The sequence below is a fragment of the Pseudophryne corroboree genome, chromosome 4 (genome assembly GCF_028390025.1).
Source record: "Pseudophryne corroboree isolate aPseCor3 chromosome 4, aPseCor3.hap2, whole genome shotgun sequence".
Classification (NCBI taxonomy): Eukaryota; Metazoa; Chordata; class Amphibia; order Anura; family Myobatrachidae; genus Pseudophryne; species Pseudophryne corroboree.
The window spans coordinates 417441412-417455504 of NC_086447.1; the positions used below are offsets into that span (position 1 = coordinate 417441412).

The 14093-nt window shown below is 45.9% G+C and overlaps 1 protein-coding gene across 1 annotated transcript in view; it reads left to right on the forward strand.

Annotated features, from left to right (window-relative positions):
• The window catches only part of LOC134909676 (CD109 antigen-like), a 303785-nt gene that overhangs the window by 36905 nt on the left and 252787 nt on the right, over positions 1–14093 (forward strand). Inside the window, exon 2 of the mRNA XM_063916819.1 lies at positions 10309–10466. Within this exon, the coding sequence (XP_063772889.1) occupies positions 10309–10466 (158 nt within the window). The remainder of the gene's footprint in view (positions 1–10308; positions 10467–14093) is intronic.

Here is a 14093-nt window from a genome sequence, read left to right on the forward strand (position 1 = left end):
TGGTAAGAGAAAAAAAAAGAAGGTCACTGTTGTGCAGAACAGCAAATCATACATTGAAAATAACGTCAGGTCAAACAACAATATAGAACATTAAGCAGCAGCAATAGATAGAACTACAGCCTAAACTCGCCCTCTACTTCTCCACCGTGGACCAGTCCTGCTGAAGTCGACGCGTGTGAGAGGGGCCCTTAGAGAGATCTGCAATGTTCCAGGATGTTAGGAGTTTCGATCCTTCTTCTGTGCTATTAGCCACGATTGTGGAACCTTCGCGCGCAATGAGAAGCTTAGTAGGGAATCCCCAGCTATATGATATATTAGCCTTCCGCAAGACCAATGTAACGTGCTGGAAGGAACGTCTCTGAAGGAGGGTGGCTTGGGATAGATCACCGAAGAGCTGTAAATCACCAAGAGCTGCGGATGTACCCGAAGAAAGCCTAGCTGCTTTTAGAATTGCCTCTTTAATATGAAAATAATGCAATTTCATAAGGACATCCCTAGGAGTGTTTTCCGGAGCTGCTTTGGCTTTAGGGAGCCTGTGGATTCTGTCAATAAGGAGATCCGCAGAGGAGGCTCTTGGTAAAAGCTTCTTAAACAAATCCACAGCGTAATCATGGAGGCTGCTGTTAGACACAGCTTCCGGAACACCGCGCAGTTTAAGGTTACTTCTTCTAGATCTGTCCTTCAGGTCCGTAATCTTATCACGGAGCTTATGTACCTCAGCTTCAAGGACATCATGGGAGTCGATTGTTATGAGACCCAACAACCTCCTCCATTTTTGTTTCCAAGTGGTCGGTACGATCTCCAATTTCGTCAATGGACTGTTGGCATGCCTGTAGTGCGGAGCGGAATTCAGCTGCAATCTCCGTTTTAAACTGAGACATAAGTAGTTTCATCGTACCAACTGTTAATGTGTCAGAGTCACTGATCATATCCGTAGCAGGAGAAGGCATTACCAGAGGTACAGAACAAGATGACGGTGTAGGAGGTCGAGGGTCAGCATTTCGTATCCAAGATTTATCTCCCATCTTATTGGAAGGTTGAGGGGATGACTTAAAAAACGAGATTTGAGATACCGACCTGGAGGACTTTTGGCGTTTGGGAGGCATAGCAAAACTCAAAACGCCCTCAGGAAAAAAAAATTCTAGTTTGAGAGCGATGAGTGCAAAGATTCCACAAGAGAAAATACCAATCAACACATTTCACAGGCTAGGACTGAGATGGGCGAAAAAGTCATCACGACTTTTACATTATTAGTGGGTGGTTGAAATAGAAAGCATCCCACTAACAAGAGTGTAATACAGCAGAGAGGACACTAGGTGGAGCTCCAGGCACTTTGTATAGCAGGAACACTAAGGTGAGCTTGTATCAAAGCTTCTAATCTCAGTGCCCACAATATTTCCAGGGGTCACACCAGCAGGGGTATTAAGAGAGGCAGGGGGTACAGTAGTGTATATGTAACTGCCGAAGGGGTTGTCTTATATACACCCACAGAACGTAGTGGAGAGACCAGGGGAGCTACAGACTGATCTGAGCACAGGGGGATGTATACATAGTCTCCCCAGGCACACCAGCGCCGCGGCCGCCGCCGGGCCCGTACAGCAGGAACTGTCACCACCGTGGGTCTAGGGAGGGAGGGCACAGGTACCCCTGCAGCTCCCGCTGACAGTATTGGCGTCGCTGCTCTAGAACTCCGCAGCCCGCATGAACCGCGCCAGCCAGGCACCGATCGCGGGATGCGGTATCAACTTTAGTCCCCGGCTCCACAGCAGGGGGAAGGCCGCAACCCGCAAGGACACTTAAAAGTGCCCTTCGGCTCCGCAGCTCCCTCTCCCCGCAGCAGAGGCCGGTATGTGGCGGGCAGATGACGCCAGGAGGCCAAGGGAGCCCACAACAATGTTCTCTGGGCCCTTTAAAGTATGATTCAAGCGGAGCCCCAGGAATCAGTGTCCGTACCTGAAGCTAGCTAGGCCACGCCCCCCCCCACGTCAACAATTTCTACCGAAGGTGGTTTCCTCTTTCCACATGAACCAACCTATTGTGGTGCCTGTGGCTACTGACGCCTTCACTGAGTCGAAATCTCTGGATGTGGTCAGAGCTTTGAAGATTTATGTCGCCAGAACGGCTCAGATTAGGAAAACAGAGGCTCTGTTTGTCCTGTATGCTCCCAACAAGGTTGGGTGTCCTGCTTCCAAGCAGACCATTGCATGTTAGATTTGTGACACGATTCAGCATGCTCATTCCACGGCTGGATTGCCGTTACCGGAATCGGTGAAGGCCCATTCTACTAGAAAGGTGGGGTCATCCTGGGTGGCTGCCCGGGGGGTCTTGGCATTGCAACTTTGCTGAGCAGCTACTTGGTCGGGGTCAAACACATTTGCAAAGTTCTACAAGTTTGACACCTTGGCCGATGAAGACCTTAAGTTTGGTCAATCGATGCTGCAGAGTCATCCGCACTCTCCCGCCCATTCTAGAGCTTTGGTATAACCCCATGGTTCTATGATGACCCCAGCATCCTCTAGGACGTATGAGAAAATAGGATTTTAATACCTACCGGTAAATCCTTTTCTCTTAGACCATAGAGGATGCTGGGCGCCCGTCCCAGTGCGTACTGTATCTGCAGTTATTAGTTGTGGTTACATACATGTTGTGTTACGGTTTTTATCAGCCTGTTGCTGAAATTGTTCATGCCGTTGGCTTGTGTTCTGTTGAATGCCACGTTCTGCGGCATGCTTGAGGTGTGAGCTGGTATGAATCTCACCTTAGTTTAACAATAAATCCCTTCCTCAAAATGTCCGTCTACTTAGGCACAGTTCCTATAACTGGAATCTGGAGGAGGGGCATAGAGGGAGGAGCCAGTTCACACCCTTTCAAAGTCTTAAAGTGCCCATGTCTCCTGCAGATCCCGTCTATACCCCATGGTTCTATGATGACCCCAGCATCCTCTACGGACTAAGAGAAAAGGATTTACCGGTAGGTATTAAAATCCTATTTTAAAATGCATGTAGCCATAGGGATCATTGGGGCAGATGTATTAACCTGGAGAAGGGATAAAGCAGTGATAAGCGCAAGGTGATAACGCACCAGCCAATCATTACCGATTTGAAAAATGACAGTTAGGAGAGGATTGGCTGGTGCGTTATCACTTTGCGCTTATCACTGCTTTATCACTTCCTCAGGCTTAATACATCTGCCCCATGGTGCCTTATAACCAGGGGTAAAAGTGAGCCGGAATGGGGCGGAACTGCGTTCCGTAAGTTCCACTTGGAGACGGAACGCAGTTCCGCCTCCTCCGGCTCACCTCACTCGATGTGTGCTAGCGCCGCAGGGAGATGCTGGGCGCCTGCTGTTACCAGCGGTGCCCAGCTCTACCCGCACAGTGGAAGCCCGGTGGCAGGAGCTCACTACTGAGCTCCTGCTTCCGGCTCCCGGCTCTAGTGTGCGCTATGAGAGAGACGTCATGACATCTCTCTCATAGTGCAGGCAGCCGGATGCCAGGAGATCACAGCGGTCGGAAGCGGGAGCGGGGGTTGGTAAGTATGTTTTTTTTTTTTTAAGGCATGTTTACTGGGGGCAAGCTACAAGGGGTAAACTACTGGGGGCAAACTACAGGGGCACATTACTACTGGGGGCATTGCTACTTGGGGCACACTACTGGGGGCATAACTACAGTGGCTAAGCTACTGGGGGCATTACTATTTGGGGACTAAACTACAGGGGGGCTAAACTACAAGGGGCATTACTACAGGGGGGGTAAACTACAAGGGGGCATACTACAGAGGGCATTACTACTGGGGGCATTACTATAAACTACATGTGGCTAACTAGGCTAATTACTGGGGGCAAGCTACTGGGGGCAAACTACAGGGGTACATTACTACTGGGGCATAACTACAGGGGTGCAATACTGCAGGTGCGCATTACTACTGGGTGCATAACTACAGAGGCATTACTACAGCAGGGCTAAACTACAAGGGGACATTACTACTTGGGGCAAGCTACATGGGGCTAACTACTGGGGGCAAACTACAGGGGCGCATTACTACTGGGGGCATAACTACAGGGGCACATCACTACTGGGGGCATAAACAACAAGGTGGCAAACTACAGGGGGGCATAACTACAGGGGCAAAACTACTGTGGGCATTCCTACTTGGGGCAAACTACATGGGGCTAAACTACTGGGGGCATTACTACCGGGGGCTAAACTACTGGGGACATAACTGCAGGGGCTAAACTACAGGGGCATTACCACTGGGGGCTAAACTATATGGGGCTAAACTACTGGGGGCATTACCACTGGGAGGCTAAACTAAAGTGGGGGTAAACTACTGGGTACATAACTGCAGGGGCATTACTACTGGGGGCTAAACTACTGGGGGCATAACTACTGGGGCTAAACTACAGGGGGCTAAACGACTGGGGGCATTACTATAGGCAACATTACTACTGTCGGCAATACTACACAGGGGCATTACCATTAAGGGCATTACTAATGGGGGCACTACTAATGAGGGCATTGTAAAGGGGGCACTTCATAAGGGGCATCACTCCTGGGGACATAAGGGGCACTACTACTGGGGTCATTGCATAAGGGGCACCACTACTATGGGCTCTATATAAGGGGCACTACAAGTACAGTGGACATTGCATAAGGAGCACTACTACTGTGGTCATTGTAAAAGGGGCGCTACTGCGTGTGGGCATTGTGTATTACGGGGTGCTACTACTGTGGGCATTATTTGTATTAGGGGTGCTACTACTGTGGCCATTATTACTATTGTGTGACCACGCCCCTTTCATTTTGAGACCACGCCCCGTAGGCGCACGCAATACTTTTATTGCATGGGCGCCGGGGGCCTCTCTACCTCTCTAGGACCACCTCTCTAGGACCACTAAGCACTGCTTATAACAATGCAGGGAAATGGCACTGATGAACTCCTTTGAATGTATGTATCTCTGATTTATTTGTTTACCCCAAGAATGTAAAGTAAAATCAGGGAGATTGCTGGTCTATTCAGGGAGTGAGGGAGATTGCTACTATTTCAGGGAGTCTCCAGCAGAATGAGGGAGGGTAGGTAACTCTGCATAAGGAAGTGATAAACCACTTTGAGGGAGGGTAGGTAACTCTGCATAAGGAAGTGATAAGTGCAAGGTGATAAATGCACCAGCCAATCAGCTCCTGTTAATTTACATATTGGAGCTGATTGGCTGGTGCGTTTATCACCTTGCACTTATCGCTGGTTTATCACTTCCTTATGCCTTCTCCAGGTTAATACATCTGCCCTATTATACCTAGGCAGCTCACAGTGATAGAGACCTGTAATAGCTAGACAGCATTGTGCCAGCCATTGTGGGAACAGTGATGTATTAACTTTCATCCAGCCTATCAGCCCTTGCACTATATGGGGGGGAAATAAAATGTTAGAAAAATCGGTTGGGTGTCTGTTTTTTCCTAACTATTAGATAGGAAAAAACAAATGCCCAACTGACTTTTCGAACAATTGAATATCCCCTGATAAGTGTTTATTTCCCCTTAATCACAAGGACACTGTTGAGTACACAGTTTGGCAGCATACTGAGACAGAAGACCGGGACATTGTAATAATGGGGGTAATTTCAAGTTGATCGCAGCAGGAATTTTGTTAGCAGTTGGGCAAAACCATGTGCACTGCAGGGGAGGCAGATATAACATGTGCAGAGAGAGTTAGATTTGGGTGTGGTGAGTTCAATCTGCAATCTAATTTGCAGTGTAAAAATAAAGCAGCCAGTATTTACCCTGCACAGAAACAAAATAACCCACCCAAATCTAACTCTTTCTGCACATGTTATATCTGCCTCCCCTGCAGGGCACATGGTTTTGCCCAACTGCTAACAAAATTCCTGCTGCGATCAACTTGGAATTACCCCCAATATCAGGAGCCCCAGGTTGAACTGCAGCCAGTCATCGGGAGTTACAGCTCTAGAGAGCTACATTGCAGACACAGTGTGGGACAGCTAGTCACTGATCAAGGGAGCAGCAGCCAGTGACTGCTCTGTATTTAATACCAGCATCTGTATCTAAGGGAGAACTGTATTCCCTGTGTAGCTACTGTAGCTTACAGTCATCAGACAGAAAGAAGAGTTTTGCATCACTTTAATTGTACGACTGGCCATTCATAACTTTGAGATTTAGGATCAGCAAACCTGCTCTAGTTTTAACCCGCCACCTTGTGGATGGTAAACACATTGCAGTAACACTAAGTTGAAAAAAAAAATACATTAAAAGGAGCTATCTGCTTTTTGGTCACCAGGACTCTAATACAGTATGGCAGGCTTTCCCAACCATGGTCCTCAAGGCACACCAACAGTGCAGGTTTTAGTGAAATCCAGGCTTCAGCACAGGTGACTTAATTAGTAGCTCAGTTATTTTGATTTAACCATCTGTGATGCAGCCTGGATATCACTAAAACCTGCACTGTTGGTGTGCCTTGAGGACCGTGGTTGGGAATGCCTGCAGTACGGTGGTGTAAGAGAGACTTCACTTAAAGACATTGTAAGAAGGGAACACAGACAGAGCTAAATACCTTCCTACTACTAGTCATCCATTATTACAGTATCAAGGAGATGTTTTGTTAATACTGAATTGCATTAAACTGTATAAAAAACTGGGGTCATAGCACGATGTCCCACCCCCTTATCCAGAGGCCCTGCCCATCTTTGCTAGGCTCCACCCCCTTTCCAGACGCGCCTTTGGCACGTCATGTCCCGCTCTACACATTGCCAAAGTTGGGAGGTATGCCACTGCCCACCAATGTTGTGCATGCATGTTTAGAACATACATTTATTTAAATTTAAGGTTCATACCAGCCCATTATTTAAATGAGGTGTCCCAGAAGATTTAGCCAATATCTTTCGTCTGTCATATCTTCTGGCGCGTATAGGCCTTAAGTAAATAGACCCCAAAGTACCAGCTAATCAGCTCCTAACTGCCATGTTACAGCCATTTGGAGCTGGTTGGTTGGTACGTTATCTCTCTCCACTTTATTTCTTCCAAACACTTAGCACATAGAGCCCTTCATTTCTCTGTCCTCTTCAGCATACTGCTTGTATCAGGGACGTGCGGTGAGCTAAATGGCTCAGGAGGTACTAGCTAGCACTAGAGCCAGATTTACATACAAGATAAGAGCTAAAGGGTGCATGTGGGCATTATACACAGGTACAGCAGTATAAACTCCTGGAAATTTGGCGAGTTTTGATCGTGCGGAAAAGATAGGCGCCTCACCTGCCATAGTGGCTCTAAAAATTATTAGAATAATACAAAGAAGATATTTCAAACATATTCTTTGTACTTTTCATATACTTTATACAGTCAAAACTCTGGCTCAAACATTAGTATGACAGGAAAGGCTCTGCCTCACCGCACCGTCACTGGTGTATACCATACAAGTTACCTCTTTTGAGCAACAGTGGCCCTGATTCAGGTTTTAAAGCAAAGCAAAAAAGCACACAACTGTGCAAAACCATGTTGCACTATAGGTGGGGCAGATGTAACATGCGCAGAGAGATTAAGATGTGGGTGGGTTATATTGTTTCTCTGCAGGATGAATAGTGGCTGCTTTTGCATGTAGCCAACAAATGTTAGGCAGCTTTATTTTTACAGTACAAATTAGATTTCAGTTTGAACGCACCCCACCTGTTACCATTTATAGTGTCTGGCCTGCAGTACCTATGTACTACCAGAGGTGCTGCTGTCATCTTCTGTGTTTTATTTGTCTGTCAACTGCAATCTACAGTATTCTGTTATCAAGAGGGCTGTGTTGCCAGTGGTCCGTGCTCCTGATAAGTAGAAACCAGGTGTACACAAACCTGCTGCTTATATTAAACAAAGACAAAAAACAACCATATATTAATAAAAATCAGCTTATCAAATGTCAATATATGGTATTTGGGATGCGGTTATGTGACCAGCGGTCTGGTGATGCTTGCCTGCCCTATGGTGGCAATCTAAACACCGGGATCCCAACTGCCGGTCACTTATACCCAACCCTGGTATTTCACTATGAACTTTATCAATATGCTCTAATCAGCAGTGTTATTTTTCACACAGTTTCCAGACTGTTTGTAGTGTGTCACATTACTGGAGGGTTAGCTGCAGTTTTGTAAACTGTAGTTAAAACCCTTTTCCTTACTTACTGTGTTCTGTAGTTAGTGCAGGGTTAACACTCGCTCTCCATAGACTGGGGGAGGGTGTCTGCAGGCAGCGCTGTTTATAGCCTAATGTCAGGCTGTTCTCAGTCACTATAGCAGGGTATAAAGCTGTCCTCCTGTCTCACCAGAGCTCCTGCAGCTTAGTCAAGAGTCTATTCATGAAGAAGTGAAAAGAGTACTACTATATGGGAGAAACGATATCTACAGTGATTAGCGGCACCGCTCTGAGATTTCTCCATGGTAATTTACCACAAGGCAAAAATGGGCTGTTACTCTGTTAGCATGATTTTTGACCGCTGGTCATTATCAGGCTAGTCCATTTTTACAGTGCGGTAATTACCAGTTTCCAGCAATAACTCGTGGGATCTGGGCTAAGTTTCCGTACCCATATGTTATTACGGCAAAACGGGTCTCACTCCTAGGGCTGGTTATCTGTGATTTTGTTTCATGTGCCTGACATAATCACTAATAATAGCCAACTTCTTTGGGCTAATTGGATAACCCCCAGGACATCGGCTAATTGGATACCCCCTAAAGCAGAAAAGAGAAGAGGGCCACAAGTGAAGGCTTGATGGACCGACTGATGAATAGTGTTATTTAGTGGATATAAGGAAAGGCTACATTCCCTACACAAAATTATAATATTTATATAATAAAATGGTCTATATAATTAAATTGCTGGCAAAATCATGTAATCTCTATGGAATGATAGCTGGAGTGAACTCTGACCTCTTTTGCCAGTGTCAGATATACCCAGGAGAGAATGAGAGGGCGGTGATAGAGAGAAAGAATGGGGGCGAAGGAGGGGGGGGGTGTAAGGGGGAGGGGGGGGGGGTAAGAGAGGGGGAGTTGAAACAGAAATAATAAACAAATAAGACAGGCAATGCTGGGAATTACACCTTGTATATCCATAAACAATGATGGCAGCAAGATAATCTGTACCTTCTGTTTCAATATAATTAAGCCACATTTATTTTAATTGCTGTAGTTCTACTATTATGGGCAAGGTTCCTGTGGACACTATAGCGCTAACAGCAAGAAATAATATTAGTTGCAGCATCAATTAATCCTTACATCAAAAACATAAAATGTAAGATATGTATGAAAAGTAACAATTGCAGATTAAAGTTGAATGGGCCTGATTCAGAGATGGACACAGCTGCGTATGCTCTTGCGCCTGTTGACAGAGTCGCGGCTGTGAATATATGCACATGCTGATATCAGCCCTTCCGCTGATGTAAAACCGTGTGTCTGAATATGCAAGGACTGAGACGTCCACTTTCAGCTTCTCTGCACTCTGTAATACCGCCTGTGTTTCTCCACCATTGGCACACCGTCATCACTTGCACCAGTCCTATGGCACGTGCAGTTTCTCCGTCTGACCATGGCCTCCTATGAACGCAGCCCTCTGCGTTGACACTCTCATTAGACGCTCATGAGATGTATACTTTTTGGGTGCCTATCTAGCCACCTCCCTGTAACTGCCCAGGAAAACCCTGAGCACCCCATTTCTGATAACGCCTGGAGCAAACACAGGAGCATCTTGGTGCATACATTCTGTGTAATGACAAAAAAACCCACACAGTTGAGACTGTTCAACCACTGATGTTTAAACTGTCAAAACTGTGTAACAATCAAGCGCACTGAACTTAACTCCTTTTGATGGGTACCAATTTAAAAAATATATTTGCAGCTCCCAATGGAGTACTCTACCTTACTCCAAGCATAAACACTAAAACCATATACCATATAAAATATGTATATTACAAGGAAGCGCATATATATTTTGATCTGTTTGATTAGAATTATATATTTATTTATTGTTTAATAAGTAATTTGATTATTAAACAATAAATAAATATATAATTCTAATCAAACAGATCAAAATATATATGCGCTTCCTTGTAATATACATATTTTATATGGTATATGGTTTTAGTATTCTGTGTAATGCACTGCCTATAGGCTGCCGTATAAATTTAGTGCATTTGCCGAATTCGCTCACCTACGTGCGCATCAGCATTGCGTGCAAATCAGAATCAGGCCCAATGAGTTTATTTTGGATTTTTCTTTACAATTGAAAGCAATTAAAATTAAACTGATTTTTAAACTGTATTACAGCCCATCATATTATATTACAACAGCTAACACTATCCGTGGTGGCAACACATCTCTGGCTGTCCACTGGTTTGGGGACAATTACACTAACATTACGGTGTCTGCAGCAATTATGGATGACAACAGACTTTTAGTAAATGCAAGCAAAGTGTTTCAAAATGGTAAGTGTAATATACATATTATAATGTTAACGTACAATAGAAGATGTAAATAATTCTTGTGATTATTTTAACTTTTGTGTGTTCATAAATTATTTACTCCAAGTAGTGAGTATTGCTCCCATAATTGGCCAATAGACAATCCCTCTTCCTGCTCCAAAGTGTTTAGTAGTAATAATAATAATAATAATAATTGTATTTATATAGCGCTATTTCTCCAACAGGACTCAAGGTGCTTTACATACATCAAACACAATGCACATGGGCCCTCATTCCGAGTTGTTCGCTCGCTAGCCGCTTTTCGCAGTAGTGCACACGCTAAGCCGCCGCCCTCTGGGAGTGTATCTTAGCTTAGCAGAATTGCGAACGAAAGATTCGCAAAATTGCGAATAGAAATTTCTTAGCAGTTTCTGAGTAGCTCGACACTTACTCTTCCAGTGCAATCAGTTCAGTGCTTGTCGTTCCTGGTTTGACGTCACAAACACACCCAGCGTTCGGCCAGACACTCCCCCGTTTCTCCAGCCACTCCCGCGTTTTTCCCAGAAACGGCAGCGTTTTTTCACACACACCCATAAAACGGCCAGTTTCCGCCAAGAAACACCCACTTCCTGTCAATCACACTACGATCACCAGAACAAAGTAAAAACCTCGTAATGCCGTGAGTAAAATACCAAACTTCTTAGCAAATTTACTTGGTGCAGCCGCAGTGCTACGCAGTTAGCGGAAAATCGCTGCGATGCGAAGAAAATTAACGAGCGAACAACTCGGAATGAGGGCCATAATGCATACCCTCCAGCTGTACCTTTTTGGCAGGTACAGTACATTTCTTTTATGGTCTGCACCTGCCAAACATGTCTTTGTACCGATTTTTGACTCTCCAAATTCACTTTGAATGTGTAGGAATGGGGGCACCTTTACCCGTGGCCACGCCCCCTTTCCTAATTTGTGCCTGTTTTTATGTGTAAAATGCTGGAGGGTATGATAATAGAGAAGATTTAAGTAATACAGCAATAGATAAGCCACACAGACATAAAAGAAAACTTTAAGCACACAGAAAGTATAATGCAGGATTGGTGTAGGCATTTGGGGTAATAACTTCCACGGGTTGTGTATTCCACCCTCACAAGGTACCAGGTGCGGCAGCCATCTTGGGCGCACAGCATAGGATTACCCAGGGTGGAATAGTCTACCCCTAGAAGAGATGACACAAAATGGGGGTGATTTCTATAATTAATATATAGGGGTCTCTTTACTAAGCCTTGGACGGAGATAAAGTGGATGGAGATAAAGTACCAGCCAACCAGCTCCTAACTGTCATTTTTCAAATACAGTATGGGACATGGCAGTGAGGAGCTGATTGACTGGTACATTATCTCTGTCCACTTTATCTCCGTCCAAGGCTTAGTAAATAGACCCCATAATCATTAAAGTAATATGCCTTCTTTGCACAAAATGAACTTCCTTGGAAGTAAAGCTTTATTGCTTGTTGCTATTGACTAACTTTAGAACATGTTTGTGTTTAAAATTAGTAAGTAGGAGCTGGAAGCACAATGTACAAATATAAATAAGTGGTGAAATGCGTAATGGTCATGCTGGAAACTACGACAATTACACAGAAAGAGACATATATGTCACCATCATGAGAATAATAACAGACACTACAGATAAATGGGCTCAGTTTTGAAGGCAAATAGGAAAAAACTTTGCACATACTGTATATCATATAAGATTCTGGACATTTGTTTTAACATCTACTGTAGCTTCAGTGGCGGAACTAGCGAGTGGTGGGCCCAGGTGCGACAAAATGCTTTGGGTCCCCCATCCCATCCAAGTCCACCCCCCTCACCCCTGGAGAGGATCTGGTGAGGGGGACCTGCTCAGGGCCAGAGAAATGGATACCTAGCAACAGTGCCGTAACTAGACATTTTAGCACTGTGTGCAAGAAACGGCATCGGAGCCCCACCCCTGCATGCAAAACAGGGGCACTGCGCGCCGTAGGTGCGCGCAAAAATACATAGTGGCGTGGCTTCGTGGGGAAGGGGTGTGGCCACAAAATAATACCAATTCATAAAACGGTGCACAGTAGTCTCCATTATTCAAATTACGCCGCGCAGTAGCACCACTACACCAGGTAGAGACTCTTTTACACCTTACGGCGGACAGATTCCTCTTTTTACACATTACGGCAGACAGCGTCCCCTTTTTACACATTACGGCAGACAGCGCCCCCCTTTTTACACATAGCGGCAGACAGCGTGCCCTTGTTACACATAGCGGCAGACAGCGTACACTTTTTACAAATAACGGCAGACAGCGTGCCCTTGTTAAACATAACGGCAGACAGCGTACCCTTTTTACACATAACGGCAGACAGCATGCCCTTGTTACACATAGCGGAAGACAGCGTACACTTTTTACACATAACGGCAGACAGCGTGCCCTTGTTAAACATAGCGGCAGACAGCGTGCCCTTGTTAAACATAGCGGCAGACAGCGTACACTTTTTACACATAGCGGCAGACAGCGTGCCCTTGTTACACATAGCGGCAGACAGCGTGCCCTTTTTACACATAACGGCAGACAGCGTCCCCATTTTACATATTACGGCAGACAGCGGGCCCTTGTTACATATTACGGCAGACAGCGTGCCCTTGTTACACATTGCGGCAGGCAGATTCCCCCTTTTTACACATTGCGGCAAGCAGATTCCCCCTTTTTACACATTGCGGCAAGCAGATTCCCCCTTTTTACACATTGCGGCAGGCAGATTCCCCCTTTTTACACATTGCGGCAAGCAGATTCCCCCTTTTTACACATTGGGGCAAGCAGATTCCCCCTTTTTACACATTATGGCAGGCAGATTCCCCCTTTTTACACATTGTGGCAGACAGTCCCCCTTTTTGTAGAAAGAAAGAAAGAAAGAAAGAAAGAAAGAAAGAACGAAAGAAAGAGAGAATTATACTTACCCTCTCCGCTGGCTCAGGCTCCTCGGTGCAGCTTCTGGTCACTAACGATTCCCGGGCAGGAGAGAAGGAGGAGGAGGGAGGTGGAGGAGGGAGCTGCAGCAGCGCTGTGTTATTGGTGGAGGCGCTGCTGCTGCTGGCCCTCTGCTTCACTATAGGCTGTTCTCGGAAGACAGCCTATAGTGAAGCAGAGGGCCAGCAGCAGCAGTGCCTCAACCAGTAGTAAAGCGCTGCTGCGGCTCCCTCCTCCACCTCCCTCCTCCTGCTTCTCCCCCGTACCGCTGCGCTCCTCTCCTCTCCGGGCGGCTGTGTGCTGTGGGCAGTGGTTGCCCGCAGCACACAGCGGCATGTAATGAGTCAGTTTGACTCCTTACATGCTTTGGGCCCCTGGACAGAGGCGGGCCCCAGTGCAACGCACTGGTTGCACTGGCGGTAGTTCCGCCTCTGTGTAGCTTAATGAAATATGTATATTAGGTTTAATGACTCAAACAATCAGGGGCTAGCTGGCAACTTGCAGCTTGGAAGTCAAACACAGGCAAGTGGCCTTTCTACTACATGCTGTGTACACATACATACTGTAGCATGGGATGCAGATCATGCAAGCATCGATTCCCTGAGTGAGTGTATGGTCGCGCAGCATTGATGCAGTCATTTTAAAAACTGGAGA